At 41.6% G+C, this 27,970-nt stretch overlaps 1 protein-coding gene and 1 non-coding gene across 5 annotated transcripts in view; one reads left to right on the top strand and one right to left on the bottom strand.

Annotated features, from left to right (window-relative positions):
• Positions 1-251: 251 nt before the first annotated feature.
• On the bottom strand, positions 252-353 carry LOC132655492 (U6 spliceosomal RNA). Its single transcript, XR_009593300.1, has one exon. It is a non-coding gene; the product is annotated as a U6 spliceosomal RNA (small nuclear RNA).
• A 1,928-nt stretch (positions 354-2,281) lies between these two features.
• The window catches only part of Dicer1 (dicer 1, ribonuclease III), a 69,697-nt gene continuing 44,008 nt past the window's right edge, over positions 2,282-27,970 (top strand). For 2 of the 4 annotated variants that reach the window (XM_021647014.2, XM_060388120.1), the window contains exons 1-6: positions 2,282-2,417; positions 18,581-18,647; positions 19,560-19,657; positions 25,547-25,734; positions 26,571-26,733; positions 27,550-27,680. In XM_021647014.2, the coding sequence (XP_021502689.1) occupies positions 25,591-25,734; positions 26,571-26,733; positions 27,550-27,680 (438 nt within the window). In that variant the 5' untranslated portion in view covers positions 2,282-2,417; positions 18,581-18,647; positions 19,560-19,657; positions 25,547-25,590. Of the gene's footprint in view, positions 2,418-18,580; positions 18,648-19,559; positions 19,658-24,483; positions 24,571-25,546; positions 25,735-26,570; positions 26,734-27,549; positions 27,681-27,970 lie in introns of all 4 variants that reach the window. The other 2 variants (XM_021647013.2, XM_021647015.2) reach the window with 2 other exon arrangements.

The following is a 27,970-nucleotide window of genomic DNA, read 5'->3' as shown; positions in this document are numbered from 1 at the left end:
CCTAGGTTAGCAGAAGGAGTCAGTAAGCCTCTGAGATAACAACTGAAACAGGAGAATAAAAGGGTTTCTCTGTGTAGCCTTGGCTTTCCTGGACTCACTCTGTAGACCAGGCTGGCCTCAAATTCACAGTTGATCCACCTGCCTCTGCCTCCCAGAGTGCTCGGGTCACAGGCGAGCACCACTGCAACCCGGCTCAAGTGCACCTCTAGTATGAGATTTCATTGTTTATAAAGGACCACTTTCTTTCTTTTTTAAATATGGAGTGCTTCACAAATTTGCCTGTCATCCTTGCACAGGGGCCATGTTAATCTTCTCTGTATTAATTTTTGTGTATGTGCTGCCGAATCCAGCACAGAAGGACCACTTTCAAAATCCCTTTATATCTTCACTGGGAGATCTATTGTCCACTGTGCTTTAATATATTAAGAAACATCACTTTTTAAGTGTGGTCAGCCAGAAGCATTTTATTTCCTGATTTATCCACCTTCAGGTTAAAGGTCAAGCCAACTCATGATAAATACACGACCAAAAAAATTTTATTTTTTCAAGACAGGGTTTCCCTGTGTAGACTTGGCTGTATTGGACTCGCTTTGTAGACCAGGCTGGCCTCAAACTCATAGCAAACTGACTGCCTCTGCCTCCCAGAGTGCTGGGATTACACGCATGCACCACCACGCCCAGCACATGACCGAAAATTGCGCGCACGATTGAAAGAGCACACCAGCTCAGAAGACAGCATAAGATTCAAATCTCTAATGGTCACACCCTAGCTGCAGTTATTTTCAGGCTACTTCAGTTCCTTTCTCTTTAAAATGCGAAGCTTGCAAAGTGCACAGATCTGTAAGCTTTAAATTCACTGCTAGTCAATGAAGCTTCTGGCACACATTAGAGTAGTAGTTCTCAACGTGTGGGTCACGACCCCTCGGTAGTCAAAACACTATTTGCAGGGCTCGCCTAGGACCACCAAAACACAGATATTAAATTCATAGCAGTTGCAAAATTAGTTATGAAGTAGTAATGGTAATAATTTTATGGTTGGGGGTCACAACATGAACTGTGTGGGTTGCAACACTAGGAAGGTTGAGAACCATTGCCTTAGAGAACTAAACAGAGGGCTTGGAGGAGCCTCAAGCTGTGAAATCATGAGGATCCTAGCCCCAAGCCATGCGTCTCACAGATACTCACAGACACACAAATAAACGAACATACAAAGGTGTGGTGGCACACACCTTTAAACCCAACAACCGAGAGGCAGAGGCAGTCGGATCTCTGAGTTCGAGGCCAGCCTGGTCTACATAGTGAGACCAGGTTCCAAAATAATAATGACAAATAAGTAAATAATAAATAAAACGACACTAGCATTTGTTCTAATAAACACGTCAACCTATGCGTTTAAAGATTAGCAAATCATACCTCTACCTCAATTCGGAGAGGTAACAACCACCACGCGGGACTGGTGGTCACCCTGTTGAATACTGTGCAGATGGAGAGCTTCCACTAAGTGCTTCCAGGGACAGAGAGAAGCCTGGGGCTGTGACCATCTATCCCTCACCCGGAGTACAGCTGTCTGTGGGGGAGGGTGGGGGTTCTTTTCGAAGAGATGCCTACAGGGAGGTGGGGGAGGTTTTCTTAAAGTCGGCCTCTTTACTCCTTTGAACTCAGCAAGAAGGCGCGGCGGGGAGCTCAGTCCTATACAACCAAGTCTGCCCAGGGAGGGCGTTTTCTGGTTGTCCAAGTTGGCCTCGAGGGCTGGCCACAGTTCTGAGGACTCAAAGGGCGGTGCAGAGGGGCTTGCGGAAGGAGGCGATGGGTCCGTGAGAGTGCCGTCATCAAGGAGGAGAGTCCCCAGAGCCCGGAGGCTATGCCAGACCACGGGGACGGACCGGGTGGCGCGTACACTAGTACTCCCGCCGGCTGGCGGACTGCGTTAACCAGCTCCGTCTTCGCCTTGGGCCGCAGACGCCTCCCCGGCCCGACTCCGCTGTCTCCCAGCTCCTGAGTGGCTGGGGGGCCGGGATTAACCTTTCACCTCCGCGTTCTGTCCAATCACGGGACGGCTTTCATGCGCCGCGGGGCGAGCGAGCGAGGGGGCGCGGAGCGGCGGCGCGACGCCGGTGGGATTCTCCAAGCCACTGTGCGCCGTCGCCGCGGGCCGAGCGCGGGCTGCGGGCGGGCAGGGCGCTGCGCAGTCTCCGCAGGCGCGGGCGGGAGGGGTCGGGGCGCGGCGCTGTGCGGCGCGGGCGGCTCCGGGCCCAGGTGAATGGAGTAACCTGACAGCGGGAACGAGGCGACGGCGAGCGGCAGGAAATGGCGGCGGCGGCGGCGGCGCCGGGCGGCACCGGGAGGCCTGGGCTGTGACGCGCGCGCCGGAGCGGGGTCCGATGGTTGTGGAAGGCCCGCGGCGCCCAGTGCTGCAGGTGAGGAGGGCTCCCGCTGGGCCGCTTTGTGTCCGGGCCCGGGGGGACGGCAGTGCGGGGTCCGCCTCTTGCGTGAGGCCCGCGCGGGAGCCGGGAGCAGGCCGCGACGCCGACCCCGGGCGGGTGACGGTTCACGCGAGCCTCGGGCAGCCGGGGACCAGGATCCGTGTCCTCCTGGCGCCCCCGCCTTGAGAGGAGCGGGCTTTGACAGGTCCTGTTCCGCGTTCGAAGCCTGCGCAAAGACTGGAGGTGCCCACGCGGGCCGGCTTCCTGGGCGCAACCCGGGCCTGCCGAATGGCGCGGGACCCCCTGGACGACTCTCAGGATCAGGAGGGGGACAAGGCCTCGGCGAAGTGCTGGCTGGAGCCCTGGGAAGGACTGTTGTGTGTTTATTGGCAGGTGACCAGGGCTGGCCCCAGGGGGTGGGTGGCCGAGGCCATCTTTCTTTGCCCCTCCCCTCTCAGATCGCTGTGCCTGGACCCCGCGAAGGAACCTTTCCTTAAGGGACTTTCCTTAGGCCAGAGCGGTGTGTATTTTAAGTTAGCACATCAGATTGATGTGGGTTGCCTAGCAGAGCTGAGCTGCCCTTGTGACTTTGCCTGCAGGACAGCACCAGTGTCCTGAAGATTTGCCTAAAGGGGTGATTGGGGAGTCGTTGATCTGTAGTCCTTGCTTTTGTGAGTAGAGTTGTGCTAAAGGGTTAAGTTACCGACATATGCTGTCCCAGGTATTATGATCAAGAGTTGAAAACTTCGTCTGTTGAGAGGGAATTCCTTGGGAGTATGCATACTTCAGCCTGAGTTTCTGAATCTTTGCAGATCTGATTGTCAGTTTTCTGAGGAGCTGCACTATCCGTCAGTAAAAAAGGGCACAAGTTAAGAGTTGAGCAACTTGGGAAATGTTTTTAAACGTGCTGTAAAATACTTCCACTAAGTTAAAAATTCATTGGTATAAACATTGAATTTTTTAAGTAAAATCTCCGTTGTAACCAAGGGCCCAAAAATTTACTAAAAGGTGAATTCTGGGTGAGAGGCTTGTAGCAAACAGTAGTTTTGATATCTTTGGAAACTGAGTTCTAGAACGATCTATTTCACCAATTGTCTTTCAGACTACCTGTGGTGCATGCATTGTGTAATATAAGCAGTTCACATGCTCCTGAATGGAGTGTATTTTATAGAACTGTAGGCACCCAGGGTTGCCTTGCATGATCAGCATAGTAACCTAAGTTTGTGAATTTGCTTGTGGCTCCAAAAGAGGACTGGTTTGGCCTTAATTGGGTGATGAAAGACCTTGCAGCTACTTTAGTGATGTTTGTCTTTATGTCCTGTGCTGAGTACTGCATGGCAGCATTTCTGGGTAGCGTAGTGTCACCTGTCGTTGAGCTTTCTTGTTTTGGTTTTAGAAAATGTTTTGCTGTAGCTTATTTCTGTCTTCTTTGACCTCAAGATGCTTGTGCCTCAGCCTCTGGAGCACTGGCATCACAGGCATGCACCATCAGGCCTGACTCTTGGTGCTGACAGGATAGTGATTTTGTGATAATATGGAATGGGAAGTGTTTAGGTGTAGCTCTGCTTTCTAGGGAGGATAGCCTTTAGAGCATTGTCTTACAGCATTGCCACCTCTTATTCTTTGGTGCTGTCTGATGGTGTGAGATGGTGATGTCATTTGAGAAGGTGGGTGTACATGCTCGTTAAGCATTCCCTCTCTGCAGCCTACGCATGCTTTTCTGTGGCAGGTAAGGAGGGCATTTGGTAAATCTCATCAATGTTCTTTTCAGACATTCTCAGTTTGTGCAGTTGCGTCCTTTCTGATTTTATACATGAGGGAAGTGAGACTTGGTGATGGTTGCTTCGAATTGCGAATCTACCTGATCCTTGACTGAATCATGATTTGGTTTCAGAATCCCTGCATGACTGCTCCTGAAAGTGTGCAGTCCACGTGCATCTTGGGCAGCCTGAACAAAGTGTGATATAGCCTCAGTTAATACAGGTGGAGTGAGTGAAGCTCAGTCCAACTGAGATTTTTAGGTGACCTCTGCTTATCTAAGTGTTTCCAGTTGTTTTAAAATGTGACAGAGTACCCAGGATTGCAGCGTTAGCCATGAAGTGTAAGTGCAGTCGCATTCAATGTTTCACAGTTTCCACTGTCCATCTCCTACCTTCTTCCCTCACTGGAACACTCTCACCACCTAAACACCCACATTCTGCTCTTCTAGGCACCCGCCATTTTCTCTTTTCTTTCTCTTTGGATTTGGCCTGCTAGGAACCTCGTGTAGGTGTAGTCATTTAATATTTGTCCCTTGGTGCTGGTGTATTAACACCTAGTGCAGTGCTGTGGGCTTCCTGTCATACATTTATCAATCCCCTCACTATGAAAGGCTGAATGGTTTGACTTGACATTTTTTCCATTTACAATGTGTGAAAAAGTACAATTATAGTAGACACTGTTTTTTTGATTTTGAGTTTTTGATTCTATTTCCTGTCTGAGTTGGTCATGTGGTCATGAGGAGTGACCAATGATTCCTTATATTGTGTTTTGTTGTTCAGCCAGAAAGTTTGATATGCCAAGTATACACTTTCCCCATTTCTGTATTTTCAACTTAGAAGTAGATTCCTAGGGCCATTGATGGTGGAGGAGCACCTCTGTAAGCCCTGTTCTGCTTATCCAGATGTCTATGGATGGCTTCCATCTTTTGACTGAAGAGTAGTTACTACTGTGAACATAGATATGCATGGGACTGTTTGAGGCCCCCACTGCCATCCCTTTTGGGCATATACCTCAAACTGGTCAGATTACTTGTTGATCATCAAAACACTAGGCTCAGGCTTCTTCCAGATTGGTAATTTCCTATAAGTAGTTCCTCTGTGTCAATAAAAGACTAGAATCTTCTCCAGGCCCAGGAGTTGCTGCTTTTTAGAGGGTTGGTTCTTATCACAGTATGCAAACAGAGATTTTTATCACTGAATTTGTTCAGAGGATCAGCAGGCTGTTATGTCCTGTTGGAGCCAGAGGAAGGGGCTGCTAAGGTTTCTGTGTACCTTGTGCAAATAGAAAGTTGAAGCCAGCTGATTATTTTGTTTACTTTAGGCTTTGCTTTTCAGCATTCAAGAGTTTAATTCATCCTGAAGGGCAATAGGAGTGTGTGTGTGTGTGTGTGTGTGTGTGTGTGTGTGTGTGTGTTGTACTGGCTTTTATTTACAGGTTTCTTTGCAATATCGTCAAAGTAGGCTTGTACTCTTTGTAGGCAACATTATTTCGGTAGTAGTCTACCTTTTTAATCTGTGCTGCTTGGATCTTTTAGCCCTTATTTCCTCATTCTTTGATGTTTACCAACATTTCTATTAAAGAAACTGTAGTTAAAAAAAAAATCTATTCAGCTGGCACAGTGGTGCACATGTGTAATCCCAACATTTGGGGAAGGCAGAGGCAGGTGGATCATTGTGAGTTTAAGGCCAGCCTGGTCTACAAAGCAAGTCTAGGACAGCAAAGGCTACAGAGAAAAACCCTGTCACAAAACAAACAAACAACAACAAAAAAAAACACAAAAATCTATTCATAGATGTCAATTTGTATAATAATTATGTTCTAAAAGAACTGTTCTTTTAGAAAAGATGTAGGATGTTCTTATAATAATAAAAAGGTGAGCCGGGCGTGGTGATGCACACTTTAATTTGAGCACTTGGGAGGCAGAAGCAAACAGATCTCTGTGTGCTGGCCAGTCTGGTCTACAAAGGGAGTCCAGGACAGCCAAGGCTACACAGAGAAACCCTGTCTCAAAAAAAAAAAAAAAAAAGGTGTTTTAGAGGACCATGAAAAGGGTAGTGCAGGTGTAGAGTAGCTTATGGATGGGAGAATTAGGTGAAGAGCTTTAAGCAAGAATAATTCACAGCTTACAAGTAACTAAGGTGCTTTCACTTTTTTATTTCGTTTTAATTTACTAAAGTGAAAGAGGAACTAGGGCTAATTGTAGTTGCCATTGATTAATGAAGGAAGTGTACCAGCTAGTAAGGAGATTTTTCTCTTTTATGAACAGGGGTTAGTTGTTTGGATTCTTTCACAAAATGTTTGTTCATGTATGGAGGCATTTCTCCCATTCCTTTATGAAGAAACCCAGTCAAAAGTGTGAGGCAGTCAGAAAGCATTGGCATGTGTGCTTCTGATAATGCCATCTCCACGGGAGTTGAAGTGTCTTTTGTAGTGTTCAGCCTTTGCTTTGGCCTATGGCAGATGCTAGTTGATTGAGGAATGCAATTTTTCTGACAGTAGAGGCAGGCAGGACTTTGCAAACAGTGGTGTTCTTGCTGGCCTTCAGGAGTGTGTATGTTGGGTGAAAAAGTAGGACCGCTGGTATGGTAGTGTCAAACTGATAAATAAAAGAACACAGAAAAAGTGTGTGTTTGAGGTGTAGTTAGAGAAATGGGAAATTTGGGCTATGTGAGAGACTTTGAATTGCAGGTGCACAGTGGCCTTCCCATTTCTCTAAAATGGCCGGTTAATTGTTGGTACTCTCCATGTGATAATCAGTTATATGCTACCAGTCAGTGACTAAGGTGGCAGGACACCGAGGATGCCACACAGCTTTTAGGGAGGGGAGCTTCGGACTACTTGCTGAGTCTTGGTTTCTGAGACAGAAGCCACATGAGGCATTCTTAGCTCTGCTCGGGTTTATAGAATCACAAGGCTTAAGCACTGCATACATTGTCACTGCAGTTAGGTAAAGGGGTACTTGGTTTTGCTGAGTAAGCAAGTTAGTTTATAAAACCTTTTGAAGTATTGTGGGGAATACTGCTGGTATCTTAAGGCTTTTGAAAAAAGACTCCTCTGATAATGCCTTTGGATTCTCTGTTTGTGAGCTATGCATGACTGTTACAGAAGCATTGCAGGCTGGGAGGAGTGTTTAGAATCATGGAGGAAAGTTGCTGTCAGGATCTGGAGTTTTATGGAGACATTTTCATTGTTGAAAAAATAAGTCCTGACTTATTTTTTTAAGTGCAGATCACTGTATGTGATAAAGATTCTAGCAACACATTTGCAAGAATTCTCTTGGGAGTTAAAACAAGACAATCAGTTCAGATTTTAAAAAAATATGCTCACTTCAAATAATGAGAGCAGAATGCTAGTCTAAAAATGTGATCTTTGGCTTGAAGCAAGAGCACTTGCCTGGTATATATGAGGCATGGCTGAAAACTGACCTTTGAGATGATAGAAGTTATTTGCTTAATAACTAAATTCTTAATTATTTATTGGTCATTCGTTTATTTTGACATAGGGTCTCACCACATAACCCCGAGGTTATAGGCCAGGCTGGCCTTGAACTTGCAGAAATCCTTGAACTTGACTTTTAAGTGCTGGGATTAAAGGTGTACACATACCATTTCTAGCTAATCATTAACCATTTGAAGGAAAAAGGAAGGCAGTAGATGTATCTAACATTTGGAATATTTTGAAGTCAGAATTTCTGTCCTCTGCTTGGGAACAGCAAGGCTGAGAGAGGGTAAAGCAAACGTGGATGAGCCTGTGACCTACGTTCTTTCTCACATCTTACTGCACAGCCTTCACTCACCTGTGGCGTCTTAGTGATCAGGTATGCTTCATCCATTTAAAACTCAACTATTACTTATTTATAACAGTTTAGGAGTGTTTAGGAGCTAATGTCCAGTGTTGGAGAACCAGGGTTTAACACCTGCTCTTCTAGCTCATCAGTGAAACACACTGGGCAGCTGGCAGCCTCTGGATCTCTGCATCTTCCTCCATAAGCTTTTGGCCTCTTGAAATTGTGAGGAAAACAGTTCGATGCCTGCCTGGTTCTGGCTTATTTCTTATTTCAGATAAAATTTAGATGGTACTCTTTTTTTCTTCAGATACGCACTTTAGAGAATATTTTGTTATGTTCTTCATGTGACTAAATTATGTAATGACGTTCCATGTGAAATACAAATTCAGTGTTATAATGGAAGATGTTCCAAAAAAGAGGGATTGTGCACAGCATTTTTATAGATGAGTTTTCTTTTTTTTTTTTTTTTGGAATTCATATGTTTATGTGCATAAACAAGTAACAACATTATAACAATAATAATATTTCGAGAAAAAAGAAGCCATAAATTTGAGAGGGAGTAGGGGACATGGGAAGGATTGGAGGGAAGAAAGGGAATGACAGAAGTGATTTATAGGTTTTTTTTTTTTCATATTTTTCCCTTTTACTGAAAATAAATTTTCTTTTTTGGTTTCACATAATATAATCTGATTATAGTTTCCCCTCCCTTTACCCCTCCCAGTTCTTCCCCACCCCCACTCCCATCCACATTCACTCCCTTTCTGTCTCTCATTAGAAAACAAACAGGTTTCTTTCTTTTCTTTTTTTTATTATTTATACAACATTCTGCCTGCATACCAGATCTTACTATAGATGGTTATGAGCCACCATGTGGTTGCTGGGAATTGAACTCAGAACCTTTGGAAGAACAGCAAGTGTTCTTAACCTCTGAGCCATCTTTCCAGCCCCCAACAAACAGGTTTCTCACAGATAATATATAATAAGATAAAACAAAAACTAGCATATCATATTAGTGTTTCATTGCTGTGCAGAGACACTGACCATGGCAACTCTTTTAAAGGAAAGTGTTTAGTTAGAGCTAGCTTATAGTTTCAGAGATTTAGCCCATTGTCATCATGGTGAGAAGCATGGCAGCATGTAGGCAGACATGGTGCTGGAGGAGCTGAGAGTTCTACATCTTGATCCACAAGCAGCAGAAGACTGTGTGTCACACTGGGCGTAGCTTGAACACTCAGAGCTCATCCCCACAGTGACACACTTTCTCCAACAAGGCTCTAGCTACTCCAACAAGGCCACACCTCCCAATAGTGCCACTTTCTATGGCCAAGCATTCAAACACACGGGTCTATGAGTTTATATGTGCATTGATCCTTTTGATTTAGAGGACCTTGCTTCCTTGGTGTCCTTCGTCCCCTCTGCCTCTTACACTATTTCTGCTTTCTCTTCAGAAAGTTTCCCTGAGTCCTGAGGGAAGGGATTTGATCAGGACATCCTATTTAGGGCTGAGTATTCCAAGATTTCTCTCTTTGCGTATCGTCTGGCCATGCGTCTTTATTTGTTTCCATCTGCTTCAGAAGGAAGCTTTTCTGATGATGTCTGATAGCAGGATGTTATTAAGGGTCATCTGTTGATACATTCTTTAGTATGTTTTAATACATTCTTTAGTAGAACAGTAGTGGTTTTAGTATTTGGTCCCTCGGCTATCTAGTCCCAGGTTCTTGGTCACCCAAGCAGTGTTGGGTATGGGTTCCATCTTGTGGAGTAGACCAAATTAGATATTTGTTAGTTATGACCGTAAGCTTTGTGCCACTATTGTACTAGCATATTTTGCAGACAGTACACCATTGTATATCAGAGGGTTTGTAGCTGAGTTTGTGTTCACATTTCTCCTTTGGTAGCATGCAGAGGACCTTCCTGTACCAAAGACCTAACACATAGGGGTGAAAACTCTCTGTAGGCATCTGCTTGACTTTTCCATGTTCAATGAGTTGTATAGGTAATAAGGCCTTGCCACATTGACAGTTTTCTTCGAGGCTCATCCACACTGGTTAGTTGGATCTCTAACTGTATCTCTGGTTAGTAGAGTGTCTTAAATATCTCCAGCTTGCCCCAAATACCCTTATTTATCTGTGATGCATGAGTAAGTGTGCTACCCTGAGGTTGTGCTTCAAGCTGTCATAAGCCTATCTATGTATTGTTTGATCTGATTGTAGACCAGTTGTTTTTTTGGCTTTGACACTTTGATAGAAAATATGACTCATCCCCCACAAATAAGCATCTTTGCCCATAATTTTATGTAAAATAATAAGAGATACAGGAAAGTCCACCCATTCATAGACACTCGAGTTAGGCTGTGGCTACTCATAAACAAGTAATGAGGCTACTAACAGGGACAGTATTCTAAATAGTCTCAGCACAGATATGTTTGAAACTTAACTAACAGTGGAAACTAAGGCAAGATTTAAAACTCTTTGGTCAAGCTGAGATGACAGCAGCACACACCTGAAATTCTGAGAGGCAGGAGGATCATGAGTCAAAGCCAACCTGCGGTTGCACAGAGAGTTCTGCTTCAGAACACTAAAGCTCAGTGTTATAGTCAGTTGGCTTTACTTCTGACGAACTTGGTTTGTGAGAAAGGCAACTCGGCCTGGAGTACTGTGCTTTGTGTGGATGTATGTGTTTTCCCTGTAAGTATGGTGACCAAGTAACAACCTTACAGTCAATAATCTCTTAAACACCCATAATTTACAACTTCTCCATTTCGGATTGAGGCAGTACACTAAAAATAAGATCTGGATAGATTGCCTTTGCCAAACTTATAAATGGTGACTGAAAATATGGATATTATAGAGCTGACACCATCTGGGCAGAATATGCAGGATGAAAGCCTTGGGAGTAAGGCTTGAACACTAGAGAAGGCCTTGGGTGGGGTGGTAGTATCTTAGAGCCAGGCAGTCTTGTGTCTCCTCTAGTGCAGCTTGGTGTTGCTGACTGAGAATCTGACAGACTCCCAGCTTTGCTACACTAGAGTGTAGCAAACAGCATGAAGCCTGTCCAGGGTCATGCTTATACTTCATTACACATGCTTATGCCACCATGCTGTTTCTTCAGGAAGTGCATACTGTATAACTAAATATTAAAAGGGGACTAAAAGTCACAAATTCTAAATCTTTATGTGTACTTGTTAGACTAATTATAATTGTGAGAATTTTAAGGATAAGACAAACTTATGGTGATACAGTGATAGGAACCAGTAGTAGTAGAATAAAACCTAAAGAGTGTATGCCTTGCGGAGCAGGCTGGGGCTTCCAACACTTTGGATCATCAGGGTAATTTTTTAATTAAGGTAGACTTCAGCTTCCAGCTTCTTTTTCAGCTGGGTGCCTGAGAACTTTGCTAAGCTGGTTTCTTTGGGTTGTACGTAAGAAGTTTCAACTGATATATGGTAGACATACTTTTTTTTTGTAGAATGTATTATAAATGTATAAAGAAAATATAAATTATAGAGAGGAATGTATACACTTACATAGTTACATGTGGTAGCCTTGGAACCACTTATGCCTCCATAAGATGCTTACCTGCATTGTCTGTATCACATCAAGAATTCAGATTAGGGTATGTGGTTTCTAAGATATAAGTTTATTTAGCTTGTGCTAATCATTTCTTTTAAAATACCACTTATTTCACTAGAGAAATAAGGTATTATGTAAATTCATTTCAGAATTTCACTTAGTTGTCCTGTTTTTCCCTCCTGTTAATCTTGAAGGTTTTCAGCTTTTTTCTGATGCTAACCCTTGTTTTGTGAAATGAATATCATTTAGTTTTGTTTCCTGATGGCTGGGTTCAGGCCTTGTACTTAGGGCAGGAAAGCTTTATGAGATACATGATGTCAGTGTTCCACTGTCTTCAAGGATAGACCCAGATCACCTTTTATTAATGTAGAAGAGAATTTTGAGTGGTTGGCAGTTACCAGACTAGACAGACTAGAATGATTATTATAGTTGGATGATGCCCCATTAATTGCTGTACAGATTGATGCCTCTGTATCTTTGATGATTTCATCCTAGCTATTCTTTCGGTCTTAGAGTGTCAAGGATGGAAATAGTAATCTGCTTAAATAATTCAGGTTAAAGTCTTGTGGAAATAGAAGTTATCAAAACTGAGTTTTGTATTTTAACTACAAAAGGCTGCTTTAGCTGAATATATTCAAATTTAAGGTTAGAACAAGAAAGTTAGGGTTTGTATGTCTGTGTGTGTTTCCTCAGGTTGGCCTTGAACTTGGGGTCTTCCTGCCTTACCTTTCCAGTGCTGCTTGCTGAGTGCTTGGCAACAGAATGCAGGGAATGCTAGAGCCATAGTTTATTCTTAAGTTAGAATCAGTAAGTGGCAGTGAATTATGAATATTGCTCTTCTGCATTCCAGGCATAGTTTGGGATTTACAGTAGGGTAATAGATGAGCAGGTTAAGTCATGGACAGTGGTAGCTAATAGGAATGTAAGTGAGGATGAGGCTCTTTCTTTTCAGAGATCTTAAGCTTTGGGGAGGCATGGCAAGAACAGACCCTGACTTGGATGGTTAGATAGCCCATGTGTGGGTTTGGTGACAGGCTTTTAGAGGAAGCTGGCATGACCTGTGTGGATGGTAGGTCATAGGGAGTGGTGGAGTGGTGAGCACTGTGTTGTGAGGAGGGCAGATGGCCGGTGCTACACAACTTTACTCTTGCCTGGAGCTTTGTTGTTCCTTCCGTATTTATTACACATCCTCTACATATGATAGTCATGTAGGTTTGCTCTGCAGGATGAGCCCCTCTCAAGTGTTTTCTGTGTGTGTGTGTGTGTGTGTGTGTGTGTGTGTGTTAAATATTTACCTCCAACACAAGCCTGCAGAGTAGCTGTGAATAAGGGTAATTGGAAAAGTGTCTGTGCTCTTCTGGGGCCTCAGTGTCATTTTTCTGAGAAGGGCTCCAGGGAAGCAGGCAGTTGGCTGACAGCCTAGGGATATTTTCATATGGACAGTTTTGCTGGGTATAACTTGTTTAAAATGACATGTTATACTTAATTTTGGACAAGATAATGTTAATCTAAGCTTAATAAAATTGTGATGCATAAAGCCAGGCCTAGTGGTCCACACCTTTTGGGAAGTGGATGCCAGAGGATCAGTTCAGGGTCATCTTGGTAACATAGGGAATTCGAGGCCAGCCTGGTCTACATAAAACCATATATCAAATAAAGCCAAACAAAACCAGCACCACTACAATGATAACAACAAAGATCATTTATATAGAAAATTCTAGAACTTTCTTGGGCTTGTAGAGACATGCATGAAATGAGATTGTGAATGACAAATTGTGGGATAAATTTTACCACACTCAATGGTTTGACAAGTTGCATTATTATTATTATTATTATTATTATTATTATTATTACTATTAATTATCTATTATTCTATTCCTGTAGACTTTATTGTATTGCTACAGATTACCCCTGGTTTGAAAGTTTATTCTCCATTTCTGGAGTAATACACGGTCAAATTGAAGGAGAATTTAAAATGTAGACAAATGTAAAAGGAAAGGCAGTCACCTGTTGCAGTAATGTGTGTTCAGTGTTGGGCAAAGTCTCCCCCCTCCATCCCTTTCTTTTCTCTAGGTTTTAACTAACACCTAGGGCGATCTTAATAATAATACTAATCTGCAAATAACAGTTGCTTTTTTATTTGACATCACCATGTACACATTTTTGTTTGTTATAATCTGCTATCCTTCTCAATGGCTGTCCTGAGTTGCCTCTTGAAACCAAACCCTAGTTTGATAAAATATTCTCTCATTTGCTCTTGTTCTTAAACATGTAGCTGTGGGGTAGGCTGTTAGGGATAGCAATGGTGTAACAGCTGCTCTGCGTTTTTATGGTAATGCTATAGGCTAGATAAAGCTCGAGGGTGTTTAAAAATGACAGCTATGACAAGTAGAAAGAAGTAGAAATGTCAACATCTCTTGGGCTCTTTTCAGCAATCTAAAGAGAGTGGTTAAATTCCGGTACTCTATTTCTTTCCTCTTTCCTCTTTCAGTTTTTAGTCTGAGGTTAGTATTACTATAATATATGCACTAAAAATAGTTGATAAGTTCTTTATGTAATTATCTTATATACTGTGGTTATTTTGGATATGCCCTACTTTTATTTTTTTAAATAAAATTTAAATAATTTTTTAAAATATTTTTTTTATTTTAAATTTTCAAAACGTAACCGTTCGATTACCATGATTGTGTGTGTGAATGTGTGTGTGTATGAGTGTGGGCATGGGTGTGCAGGTGCAGAAGCCAAAAGAGGATATCCAGTCTCCTGCTCGGTGTCTGTCTTGTCACTCTCTTTGAGACAGGGTGTCTCAGTGAACCAGGAGCTCAGGAGCACATCTTTTCTTGACAAGCTGGCTGACCAGTGAGCTCTAGTGAGATTTGCCTCTGGAGGTTACATGCAGGCTCAGCAAGTGTTCTTACCCAGGAGCATCTCCCTAACCCTATTGGGGTTTTTATTTATTACTTAAATTTTTTTTCTCTTTTATTTTCATTTCATGTTTATAGGTGTTTATTTAGTCACAGGGCTGGGAAATTGGAAGAGGTAGCTCGAAGTATGTAGAAGGAACTAGAAGCTAAGTGTTGCTTAGTAAAGTTTGTTCAACCAGACTAATCATGTGACCATCTCTGTCTGGTCGTATAAGGCTTGATCTCTTCCCTCTGGAGTAGGCTGGAGGGATTTATACCTTAGCTTTTGGCAGAAGAAAGAAGTCGAGCCACCGCATTGGCACACACCTGTAACCCCAGTACTCAGGGAGGCAGAGGTAGGAGGATCTCTGTGAGTTTAGAGGCCAGTCTGGTCCACAAAGCAAGTCTATAAGAGCCAAGGCTACACAGAGAAACCCTGTCTCGAAAAACCAACTGACCAAAGAAAGAAAAAAAAAAAAAGCGAGGAAGGCAGAGAACTTTCTCTGAATTATTGATTGTTAATGCCTTGAACTCAAAATAATCACTGGGCCACAGTGGCATGTTTAAAGGTAGTATGTTTTGATCTCCTTTACGAATTTGTGTTTTCTTGAGGGTAATATGGCTGAAAATACTATATAAAATCTTGTGTGCTTTATGTTACGAACAAAGTTGTATTTTCTGTGTTGAACTTAATTGTATTTTAGATTTTTCTTTAAGAATTGTTTAACATTTAGATTAAGAAGTAGTTTCCATGTTTGTTTTACCAAGCTTAAGATCTCATTTCATCCTAATACATGTCCCTGCTTTTTTGGGCCAGGAAACAGTGTTAGAGTTGATTCACATACACCTTGACCTATCTGATGTCTTCCTTGCTGGATAAAGATACCAAAAAGACAAGAAAGACTGCTTTCTGTATCACTCATGTTCATGGTGCCTGCTATGAAGACAGGCTGACTACTGTGAAGGGGCCAGAACCTCAGCTTGACTTGGCGTTGTGAAGGACAGCTGAGACATTGTTCTGACATACTTAGAGGAAGAAGGAATTTGGGAGGTGTTTTAACCAATACCAACCATTGGATGCCTGGGTCCTTTTTAATATAGCAAGTATTGGCCTACTTTGCTCCATCTTTATTTTTAAACTTCCTCCCTCTGTGCTGTTGGGGAACATGTTTTAGGGTTTCTCATCTACTTAAGTTCCAAGAAATGGAATTTGCTTTTTGGCATGAATACTGTTTGAGAATTGGGCTATGTTTAAAACATTTTAAGGCATGTTGGAGAAACAGAATTTAAGAAGTCTTCCAACACAGAAATTCTTTACACGGAGGTAGAAGAAACAGTTTAATTACTGAGCATTAAACTAGGCTGATGTGCGTCAAGGACAGCTCTCAAGACAGGAAGAAATATAATCTTTACATACTTAAATGGTGTCTATAAATCCAAACCCAGAAACTGGAACAAAGAAGGTCCTAAGAATTGATGTTGAGATAGCTCTAAGTCTATAAGCAAGGCAGGGCAGTGCCACATGTATGGAGCAAATTTGGTTTATTACAAGGCAGTAGGGAAACTACAAATTCTTTTGTGTGGAAACTTATGTTGAAGCTGAGAACAGGTGCTATGTAACAGGACCTATGTGATTAGTAGAAAGGAAGAAAAGAAAAAAAAATATATATATATACATATACTGAGCCATATTACCAAAAACAAGGCTCTGGCCTCTTTCTGTACGTCTTAATGTCTGGCACACTGTAGCTAACACTGTAGCTATTTATTCTAGGTCCTGCCGTCAACAGGGAACCCAAGTTCATATGGCTGGACACAGGAGTAAGACTTTTCTGGGCAGTTGTTGACTTTATGTTGAAAGCTCTTTCATTATTATTTTGCTTTAATTTTCATAGTGGCTTATATTCCATTCCATCTGTGTTTTCGAGGTAAGCTTTCTAGTGTTCTCCTGGCTTGATGATGACAGGTCAGTTTTTTTTTAATGAGACGGGGATTCTCTTTGTAGCCTTGGCTGTCCTGGACTCCCTTTGAAGACCAGGCTGGCCTGAAACTCACAGCTACCTGCCTGCCTCTGTTTCCAGAGTGCTAGGATATTGCTTGGGCTCTGGAGGAAGCTTTCTGTACTTAGGGCACTAGAGGCTTGAGTTTCCATGCACTGAAGGAGCGAGAGGAGGGAGTTCTGAAAAACAAAGAAAAGGGGTTTCTTCTGATTTCAACAGGCCAGTTTATGAAAACTGTAATTCTTTTCACCTTAAGCTCCCTTGGGCTCCCTGGCTGGTGCTAGGTCATCTTAGGCTTGCTTGCTGCAGGTATTTGGATCCTCCATAGAACCTTAGGAACTTTTCAGTGCTAACAGGTTTGCATGTTAATACTGTAATGTCCATGCTGAGTTTTCCCTCTTGCTTATCAGGGGCTTTGTGGAAGTTGTACCTTAGCTCAAGAATAGCATGAGTGTGAAGTAAATCTGTAAAGTTGGTAGTGGCAGAATCTCTGAGATTCTGCTAACTTGCTTTGAAAATTCATACCAGAAAGTTGTAGTTGTTGCAAGCTTTGGACTGAAAGGGTTGCCTGTCTCTTGTAGTTGTGTGTTGATGGGAGTTTCTTGTTTGTATTAAAGCCTAATATAGTTTGAAGCTTATTGTAAAGGGATCTATGAAACAGGATTTTGCAGATTTGTAATGTCTTATTAGTTAAAATTAGACAATGACTTATTTTTTTATTACCAAAATAAGTTACTATCCAGTACTTGCCAGATGGGCTTTCTATGTGTATACAGATTGTCTAGTGGTGCAACTAAATAACTAGATAATCCTATATTGGTTGACCTGACTTTGGTTAGCGCATTACTAGAAACAGGCCTGTATGAAACACACTAGAGCCTGAGCCATCATCATCCATTGTTTACTGCTCTAGAGGGGGTAGGACCTGGAAGAATGGAGCTGATAAATGAGGTAGACTAAGTCTAATGCAATAACCACCTTTATTCAGAGCATCAGGTTATTCTCTGAGGGTTAAGAAGAGTCACTTGAGTAAGGCATTCACTCACAAGAACAGGACACATGTGGCAAAGGCATGTATTTTCCATAGAGGCATGTGAACAAATAACAGTAGCTGTTTGTAATGAGTAATTTAAAGTGAGCTGACTCCTGTTCCCTACACCTGAGAGGGAGGGACATGTGGTGGAGGAACAGAGATTACAAGACTCTTGTCTTGTTTACATGGAGTTTTCTCACAAATGTTTCTCAGAACATTTCTCAGAAATGTTCTCACACAGCTTGGTTCATGATCCATGTTCTGACAACCCATGCTGGTGTACATAGTCTTTGCATCTTACTGGGTGGCATACAAAATGTGACTAAAAATCCAGTGAAAAGCACTCCTTTTATTACCAACACTTGGGAGGCAGAGGCCAGCAGATCTCTGATTTCAAGGCCAGCCTCACTGTTTACACAGTGAGTTCCAGGACAGCCAAGGATACACAAAGAAACCCTGTCTCAAGAAAAAAACAAACAAATAAAAAAATTCACCAAACAAACAAACAGTGAAGGATGAGATAACCTTAGAAGACAGACAGCTGGGTGTGGTGGCACACACCCTTAATCCCAGCATTGGGGGAGGCAGAGGCAGGCCGATTGCTGTGAGGCCAGCCTGGTCTACAAATCAAGTCCAGGACAGCCAAGGCTACACAGACAAAGCCTGTGGGGGAGGGGGAAGGGAGGGTACAGAGGTACAGACATGAGACACACTGATGGACATACTGGGAAGTAGGAAGACATGTGGTGCTATAGACCTGTCATGTGTTCATTAAGTAGGCTTACAGGCAGATTTTACCAGGGAAGTGTGCCATGCTCTGCCGAGTTCTCACTGTGTCTAACTGGATCATATAACCTTGCTTTTTTTTTTTTTTTTTTTTCCAGTTGTATTAGAGGTAAATACTAATTGTAACAGGTAGTTCTTTCAGTCATGTTCCATTTTCTTGTCTTTCGGTAGGTAATTTTATGAAGACTTTTATTCTGATATTAAATATAAAAAACTATCAAGTAGCTAATTTGTTAAGTAGTCAATTTCTTAACATTGTTTGCTTTTTTAAAAATGAGTTATCTCTTCTAAAATACTTTCTCTGATTGCTTTTAGGTTACCTAGGTTATGAATAAAAACAGACTTGGAAACACTGAAAGAACTTTAGAGTCAGCATTTCGAGGTAAATATGTGCCTATTAAAGTAGTGTTAAGGTCATCCCAGTCTGATTTATTAACAACTAGGTAGCAAAAATGGAAAAAAAGAAAGTGTACAAAATGAGAGTATTATTTGCCCATGAGTGTTTAAAAGGCTTGGAAGTAGATGAATGACAAGAGCCAGCTGCCTATTGGCCTGTCCTTATTGTGTGATGGCAGTGTAGGTGGTGTACACTCAGGAGCCCAAGCCCAGTGTCATAGCTGTTAAGATCAATGTTTGTTGATCACATTAAGCTTTTCATGTCAATTCCCTGTACTATGTGGGTTTTTTTTTTTAAATCATAATGATCATCATTTAAGAAAGTCATCACATATTTAAATTTCTTCCCAATTGTTAAGTCTAGTCTTGAACTGTCTTATGAACCAGTTTGATGAAAGAGTGGATAGAACAAGTTTAACAGTTCTTAGAACTTGTATTTAATTTTATTTGTTAAATTGGAATTACTGTTGTGTTTCATGCACACACACTGAAGACTTAATTATAGGCTATCTGGATTTCTTGGCCAAGTACCTTTCTGGTGATCTTTATTTGTTTTTTTTTTGTAAGTGTGAATCTAGGAAGTAATGCATCATTACTTTTTTGTTTCTCTGTGATCTGTAAAGCCTGATTCATGTTTCAGTCACATATATTCCTTTAGAAGTCTTTCCTTGAGCTTGGCTGTAGCTTTCTCTTTCTGTAGATCAGGCTTGCTGTTGTCACTCACTCTCTGTTCTTTGTTTTAGAAGAACACTTGGCATCCTAAAATGTCCCAAATGTCTTTTGTTTAAAAGTTGATATGAAATAATGGCCTGCTATTCAGCTCCTCATCTGAGTAGGACTCTGGTGTGTGCATTCCCTTTACAGGAGTCTTATTCTTGACTTTTTGCATTTATTTTAGAGCAGAAGCTTGGGCATGCTGTGATTTTCCAATAAGCTATCACAATGTCAGAATGCAGTTCAGACAGCAGCAACACAGAGCTCGCAGACATTAAAACGGTAAATCTGGGTTGTTGTTTGTGGAGAGGATGAGGGCTTATTTTTGTGTTTTATTCCATTGTTCTTTTTGTTTTTGTGGTATTGGGTATTGAATCAAGGTCTCGCTTTGTAGTAGGTAAGTGCTCTGCCCTTACACTATACCCCGGTCTCACTAAACATTGCTAAGTGAGTAACCACAGGAGCTTTGCCAATTTTATGAGCATAGATTATTTGACAAAAAAAAAAAAAAAAAAATTTAAAGCCCAAAATTGAAAATAGTCACTTGAGGTTAATCCTTTTACTCGGCCAAAGAAGTTAATGGTGGTTCATCCATGAGACTCAGACTCTTTTATATCATCAGGGATTCTGGGCCTTTCTCTTACGACTATCTTTAAAAGGAAGTCTACTGAAACATGCCAAAGAAAGTAAAATTTGGCAAAATTGTAGGTTTTTCTGTTATTACATGATTAGGTTGCCTATTGATGTTTTAATCTTGGGCTTGTTTTCCTTAAATGGAAAGTGTTTTACTGGGGCCAGCCATTATATATAAAATGAATAAAAATTACTTTAAATATTATGGCCTATGGAAAATATAATTGGATGGGTTCAATTGTTGTCTTCTACCTCGTATAATGCTATCCTCTACCATCACAGACAGGTAACAGTTCATTTCCAAACCAAATAAAAGTACATTGACTTTTTTACACTGATTGTGCTCTGAACATTATTGTTTGGCCATTCATGAATCTCTGACTCAGTTTTACCCACACATGAAACATGAGAACAGCAGATTTAATATGTATAGAAAAATGGAGCCCATATTGTGTTCTGAGGGAGCCTGTGTTCCAGGGAGAACAGAGGGAGAGGGGTGGGGGAGAGTCTGTGACTGCATATATGTAAAGTGGTTATGTTGTAGAAGCCAGAAGGAAGCTCTTGTGCCCCTTAGCTCACCTGGCTTCTGTAAACTTGCATAGTCTGTTCATTGTGTCCCAACTATGGTTTAGGACCGTGGGTGACAGGATGAAAAAATCAAAACATAAAGCTCCTGCAGTTAAGATCACACAGTCTAATTGATCATTTTAAAGCAATAGTAGATATTTTAAAGCTAAGTATTTTTAGAGTTAGAAAAATACTTTAGTTTATGAATATTAGTGGTTTCAAAAAGATTTGCTGACTGCAGAAAGTTTAAAAGTACTTATAAGGATAAATAAGGAGAGAATGTCTAAACTTCACAAATCACAGAAGCTTCTAGATGGAGGTCATTCTGGTTTCTTGCATGAGCCGTGCTGGACCCCTGAATGCTGTGCTGGAAACAGTGCTCTTTGCTTGTGATCTGGCTGCAGGGCCTCCCCGGGACCCTCAGGTTTCTAGTTTGATGGCTTCCTTTTTGTTCTCTTCCTGACTTTCCTTTTTCTTTCTTTCATCCCTCCTTTTATTTCTATTCTTTTCTATCTAGATCTTTTATAGAAGCAGTAATGGTGATTTACAGTGTCATTTGTTTAGAGTTGCATACAATTCAACCAACGGTGACTTGGATGGTAAGGGAATTTGTTGGCTCATGCCTTTGACAAGGACATTGTTAGGCTGGGCTTTGAGGTTGATTGATTTAGCTGCTCACTGATGTTGCTGTTGGAAGTGCATCTCTTTCACGGCTGACAGAGGATCTCAGCAGCAGACAGGATTGGCATTCCTTGAACCATGTTCACAGGAGAAGAGTTGCTTTTTAACCACTGACTGAAAGGCCCAAACCTTTTGTCATTGGATTAGCATGAATCGGGTCCTACCCCAAAGAGAGTCATGTGGCATGTGTTGAGGGCTAGGTGACTGCCAGATAGGAGAAAGTCAGAAACAGCCTTGGTAGTTTCAGCAAGCAGCTGTTTTAGCATACACAGGATTAGGCAGTGCTCTTATTTGGGAAAGAGTGCAAAGTGGAGACTGAGTGATAGTTACAGAGTTGCCTGTTGTCCACAAAAGAAACAAAGTATTTATTTGTATTATATTACAATGTAAATTTTTTAAAAAGGATCTAGTACTATCTTTTATGAATGAAATCAGATCTCTGAATGATAGTAACTTTAGCTTTACTTGGATGTTTGGTGCATTATTATTCACACTAATCACAATACTACAGCTTTACCTGCATCTGTCAGCAGATGGGAGTACACATACCCACCATCACACTCACACACAGAGACACTGGGAATAGTATTCAGAAAATAAAGGACTGATGTTGCAAGAATTAGAATAGGGCAACAAATGCATGTTTTACCAGTTAGCCTCACTTGTATTATTAGTTTGTTTGAATCTGTGTAGCTTCTGCTTAGGAACTGTTTGATTTCTAGACATTAATGACCCTTTGTCCATAAGTGCTTCAGCGAGTTTCTCAGAATATGGCTATCCTCTCACATACATATAGTGAGGTGCCACCATCAAGGGATTTTTAGCACTGTTGTTCTCTGCAGTGTAAACCCTTTTCATTAATTTTTCATAATGCCTTTATTAATGTGACCATCATTAAGGTTTATTCATAAAGCAGACATCTATATCTGTGTGTTTATTGTAGCATATTCACAGGTGCCAAAATACGGAAGCAACCTAAGTGCCTATCGGCAAAATAGTGGGCAGACACACACACACACACACACAGAGGAATGTTTGACCGTGATAAAGAAGGAGATGGTGACAGTTATGATGATACATAGATAATATGTATAATACATCATGCTGAGTGTAACAAGCCAGGCCTTGAAAGACAAATACTGCAGTTTCTTTTATATGTGGAATTTAGTAAATAGAATTCTTCTGATAAAGTAAGAGCATAGATGACAAGGGTAAGAGGATAGGAGAAGTGAGGAAATTTAGATTGACAGGTATGGCATTTGAGTTATGGGGAGTAAGTTCTAGAGATCTAATAGCCAGTGAGCTACAGTTGATAATACTGTATATGTTATATAGTTGAGTCTGCTAAGTGTGGCTTGTTAATGTTTTTCACCACGCTAGAACATAGGAGCTCTGTACCAGTGGATATACAGATCAGCTGAACTGTAACAGTCAGTCAATTGTATGTGTGTGTGTTACATCACACTCCTTTAGTATAGCCAGTCTCATTGTGGGGGGGGGGTGGAAGTCAGTCTGAGATCCATTCTGAGATTAATTATTATGTTTTGTTGTCATGCCTCCTACAGTCTTCTTTGTTGTAACACATTTTCATAGTTTCTTTTGTGTTTTATGGCACTGAATTTTGAAGAATAGTTTCCTTCTGTTTTAAAACTTGGAGCATACTTAATTTCCTTTGTAGATAATTTTTCTAGATTTACTATGTTGTCCATTTGAGAAGAAAAGAAATGGGGAGGTATATAGACAGGAGGGAGCTACTGGGCTTGTGTGCATAGTGTTTGGAAATAGAAGACTTGGCTGTTACCATGTCTTTTCTCCTTCCTCTTAGATTCTCACTCCCCAGGATTTAGTTTTGTTGAAACCTTCCACCATGATGCCCTGATGAGTCTAGATCAGCGTGTGTGCTGTGTGAAGAGTGAGGGGCTAGGGCAGGGATTCCTAGACAGTGCATCTGTGGTTGTGAAGTAGGCATCACATGAGTGGCAGCAAGCCAGGAAGCGCAGGAAAGTGCTGCTGTAGTTGGTGGACCTTCAAGGTGGCCTCTTAATCTTTAGAAGCTAGGTGAACTTGACACTTCTGTGTGAGATGCTTGAGTCCTGTGTGCTGTGGAATTTGGAACTGAGGGTGTCAGGTGTTGGGTAAAGGGAGTGACTTTTAGACTTTGGTTCAATAGAAAGTGAGTTGAAACCATGAGGGATATGGTTTCCTTGATCCAGTAGTAGGAGGAGGAGGAGAAGAAGAAGGAGTGATGATTTGCTAGATTCTCCAAAAGTGCTCTGTATTCCTTGCAGGCCTCCTTGCTTTGAAAAGAGTAGTGAGGATAATGTTTATTGCTGTGTGGACAAGCTGTGTTGCTGAGGTCCTCAGTGCCTGTACTGGTTCCTTACACCAGTACCTTGAATGAGCCGTGGACTGAGCCTTTATAATTATTTGTAGTGCCCTTTTCAAAGGAAGGAGGCATGCAAGGGGTACGGAGCTGAAGTATGTCATCTTGATTTCTGAAACAAGAGTGCAGTGTTGTACCTCAGTATGAAAGAGACTGGGAAGTAGAATGTTTGATTTCCAGGAAGCACTAGAGCTGAATTCTTGAGAAATAGCAGTGAATACCACAAAGCAGCGTAGGGGTGAAGATTACAAGTGCAGGATTGGCAAATTCTGCTCGTTGAAGGGTGCTAGTGATAGGTTTCCACACTGAGTCTTGACATCTGAGCCTTCTGATTTGGTTGAGACTTTGAGAAAGACTGGGCTGGGGGTGGATAGCCCAGTGGGTATAGTGCTTGCAGTGGGAGCATGAGGACCTGACATTTTGATCCCAAGCACACATGTAAAAGCCAGGCACTGTGGTGATTATCTGTAATCTGAACCCTGGGGGTAGGATGGGTTGTGTGTATGTGGTGGTTGCAGGTAGAGATGATCCTGAGGTATTGGTGGATAGCCAGTTATTGGGATCCTGCAGACTATGCCAGATGTTTTGAGATCTCTGTCCCTTCATTCCAGTGCTCCGAAGACAAACCAAAATACAATGCCACCAAAGTCCAACTCAGGGGAAACCAGTGAGTTTATTTGGCTCACTTACAGACCATCAGTGAGGGGTCACTTACAGGAGTAACCGCAAAGCAGACAGACCACTGAAAATTACCATTCCACTGAAAATTCCCACTCCTGCATGGATGGCAGCTTCCTATAGCTGTGTAGATGGAGGCCACTGCTCTGTTAATCTTCCATTCTAGACCTCCTGAGGCCATGATGCCATGTGTAATTAGAGCAGGATTCCATACAGATGGCAGGAGGTGTAGGAGGAGCAGCTAGAATGCCAGGTGAGTATCCACTGATCCTCCTTACCCCTTCCTTCTCTGAGGAAAGGTCAGCACTCAGCAAGATTTGCCTTGAGTGTCTTGTAAGTCACAGCTGCTCTGGTGAGAATGGCTGTTAATGCTCAGAGGACAGTGCTCCACACTACCAGTGTAGCTGACAGTGAGTTCCAGTTTCAGTGCGAGTTCCTGTCTCAAAAAATGAATGAGCTGGAGGATGACATCCAGTGTTGACCCTGCCTGCTGCGCTTGTACACACTGGCGTGCACATACATGCACACAAAGGTTTTAAAAGATCAGTTTTTATTTTGTCAGCTTACATGGTGAAATCTACTCCTGGGAGAGCATATGAGAATGGTAGATAACATGGAAGGTTTTCCACTTAAGGAATGTCATGCATTTAGTTTATAGGGTAGGCATAACTTTAAATATACATGTCTTCGGATAGTTTTAGCTGTATAGTTGTAGACTGTCAGTTAAGCAAAACATCCCTGTTCTCAGCCTTTAAATAAACTGATGCAACCAGTTCAGGTGTTTTCATAAATTAAGAGTTTGTTCTGGACCTTGTACTTTGCCAGTAAATTTAGACACATGAGGATCTGAATAGATTTAAGGTGTTCCTTTATTTACATTCTTTAACTATACCTTTAGATAGTTATAGTTACTATGGTTTTCTACTAGTAGATTTTAAAGCTACTTCTTATTTTCTAGTAATATAAAAATACAATTAATGTGTTTATATATTTGTGCAGTTGTCTGGTTCATTCTTTAAACAAGCTTCTAGGTATAGGACTGCCAGGTTGAGTATAGACTGCTTGACTTTTAAAACTATCCTCTTAGATCTCAAGAGAGACCAAACCAACCATGGGAAGAATTTGAAAAGGCTTGGGGGAGTAGTGTTCTGATGTCTCTCTTGTTCCTATGCTTTCTTTTGTTTTAACCCTGCATGGTTGTGTAATGGTATTCTTTTTCCCTTTTGTAGTAAGCTGTGCTAGAACAAAATGCAATGAAAGAAACACTGGATGAATGAAAAGCCCTGCTTTGCAGCCCCTCAGCATGGCAGGCCTGCAGCTCATGACCCCTGCTTCCTCACCAATGGGTCCTTTCTTTGGACTGCCATGGCAACAAGAAGCAATTCATGATAACATTTATACGCCAAGAAAATACCAGGTACTAATGAAACCACTAATACTGGAGCATTTTTCACTAAAATGAAATAAATTAGTATAGTGTTGACATAACTTATAAAACTCATTTACCCTTTCAAGCCTCCCTCTTCTGATTAATTTTCTTGTTCAAAACATTTTTGTTTAATTGTTCTTTTCTTGTCTAACATCTCCTGGGTAATTGATTTGTTGTGTTGTTTCTGTTTCTTAGTTCCTTATTTCCCTCCATTGCCCTCTTTGAGGTCCATGCTGTTCCTTTATGTCCATTTAGGTGTACCAATCCTCATGAGCTGGGTAGGAATGGAGATTGGTTTGAAAATGTTTAGTCCTGAGCTGGTAGAAATGTGCCTAGTATAGGTTCAGTCATATGTGTTGTTCTAGAGAAATAGCAATTTGCAGAAATATTTTTTTGTTTTTTTGGTTTTGTTTTTTGTTTTTTTTTTGTTTGTTTGTTTGTTTGTTTTTTGAGACACGGTTTCTCTGTGTAGCCTTGGCTGTCTGGAGATGCTTTGTAGACCAGGTTGGCTTTGAACTCAACCATCCACCTGCCTCTGCCTCCCTGAGTGCTGGGATTACAGGCTTGTACCACTGTCCCTGGCTCAGAAATAATTTTTAAATTAAATTACTGGTGCCATTTTAATGTCTGTTTACCACAGCACAGCTGTGTGTGGCAGCCATTTTACTCCCCTGTTAACTCTTGAGTAAGTGAAATTGGTGATTTTCTTTTTGCAAAGTTGTCTGAAGAAGATTTTAGAAAATGGGGAAATTTCTCTATTTCAAAGAAGCCGATTCTTAAGTGTGGTGCATGGTTAAAAAGTGTGATTGTTTCCCATGTTTCAGGTTGAGCTGCTGGAAGCAGCTCTGGACCATAACACCATTGTCTGCTTGAACACCGGCTCAGGGAAGACGTTCATCGCGGTCCTGCTCACCAAAGAGCTGGCCCATCAGATCAGGGGCGACCTCAACCCACATGCAAAAAGGACCGTGTTCCTCGTCAACTCTGGTAATCAAACATCATTTCCCAAATGTGAGGAGAAAATTGGATGAGACTACATATTTAAACCGATTATCTCTGTGGATATTAAATTATTGAAAGTAAAGAGAGTTTGACAAATAACTTGCTTACTCAAGCTCTGCTAGCCAAAATACCATTTTATTTCTCTATAGAATTCCTCTCAGTTGTTCAAACTCTGCATTTCTCTTAGATGGGGGTTTCTCTGGGGAGATGGCTGAGTTGTTAAATTACTTTAGTTCTTGATGTTTTAAGCTCTGTAAAACAGGCTGAAAGCTGGCTAGAGATGGGAACCTAACTACTTGGTCTGTGATTTTTGTGTAGCAGTTTTAGAAAGTTCCATTCTTCTTTAAAGGTGTTGAGTAAACTTAGTGTACTGATGTCTGCTTATCTGGGATCGCCAAATGAAAACACAACCTGTGAGCTCAAGTTGATGTCTCCTTTTGTTTCTTTAGACAGTCACAGCGTGTTGTGTGATTTGAACAGTACTTCTTGGTGGATTGACCTGGTTTCATTGAGGAGAGCAGGATGAATTGGTGTAGAGTTGGTGCTCTTCCAGCCTTAAAAGGACTTAGGTCTTGGGTTGAAAGTCAGCTGTTAAGGGGGTATGAAGTTGTTCAGAGTAAATGATGGAAGAGGACGGGACAGGGCTCATCAGTGACTTTGGAGGAGTGATCTTGAAGCTCTGATTTTTAAATTAGCTATTTAAAGAAGAGTGGTTAGGTATAACAACAGCTGATATTTTTTTAAACTATTCAGAAAGCCAATTTGGCATATTGTTCATATTTGCATATTGTCTTTGATCAGCAAACCAGGTTGCTCAGCAAGTGTCAGCTGTCAGAACTCACTCAGATCTCAAAGTTGGGGAGTACTCAAATCTAGAAGTAAATGCATCTTGGACAAAAGAGAGATGGAGCCAAGAGTTTACTAAGCACCAGGTGAGACCTGCAGAGATGTGTCCCTTACCCACACTTCAAGTCCTTGATTCACTGTAAACCCTCAGCCTTTGCTTTGAAGACTCTTACTTTTCCAGTCCTTTCCATTCTCTGTTCCTGTAAGGTTCATCTCAAACCAGGTGGATTACAAATGTGTGCTGTTCAGGGGTTAGAAAAGCAACAGCTGCCGTTATTTACTTGCTTGAAAAACACAAATACCTGTGACTTATTTTGAACTTGAAGAAATGTTGAAACTACAAAAGTTTCTTGGTTGAAGCCTCTGATTTTTGAAG

The sequence above is a fragment of the Meriones unguiculatus genome, chromosome 7, assembly GCF_030254825.1.
Source record: "Meriones unguiculatus strain TT.TT164.6M chromosome 7, Bangor_MerUng_6.1, whole genome shotgun sequence".
NCBI lineage: Eukaryota > Metazoa > Chordata > Mammalia > Rodentia > Muridae > Meriones > Meriones unguiculatus.
The sequence above is the reverse complement of the archived record's forward strand: the minus strand, read 5'-3'. Positions and strand labels throughout refer to the sequence as shown.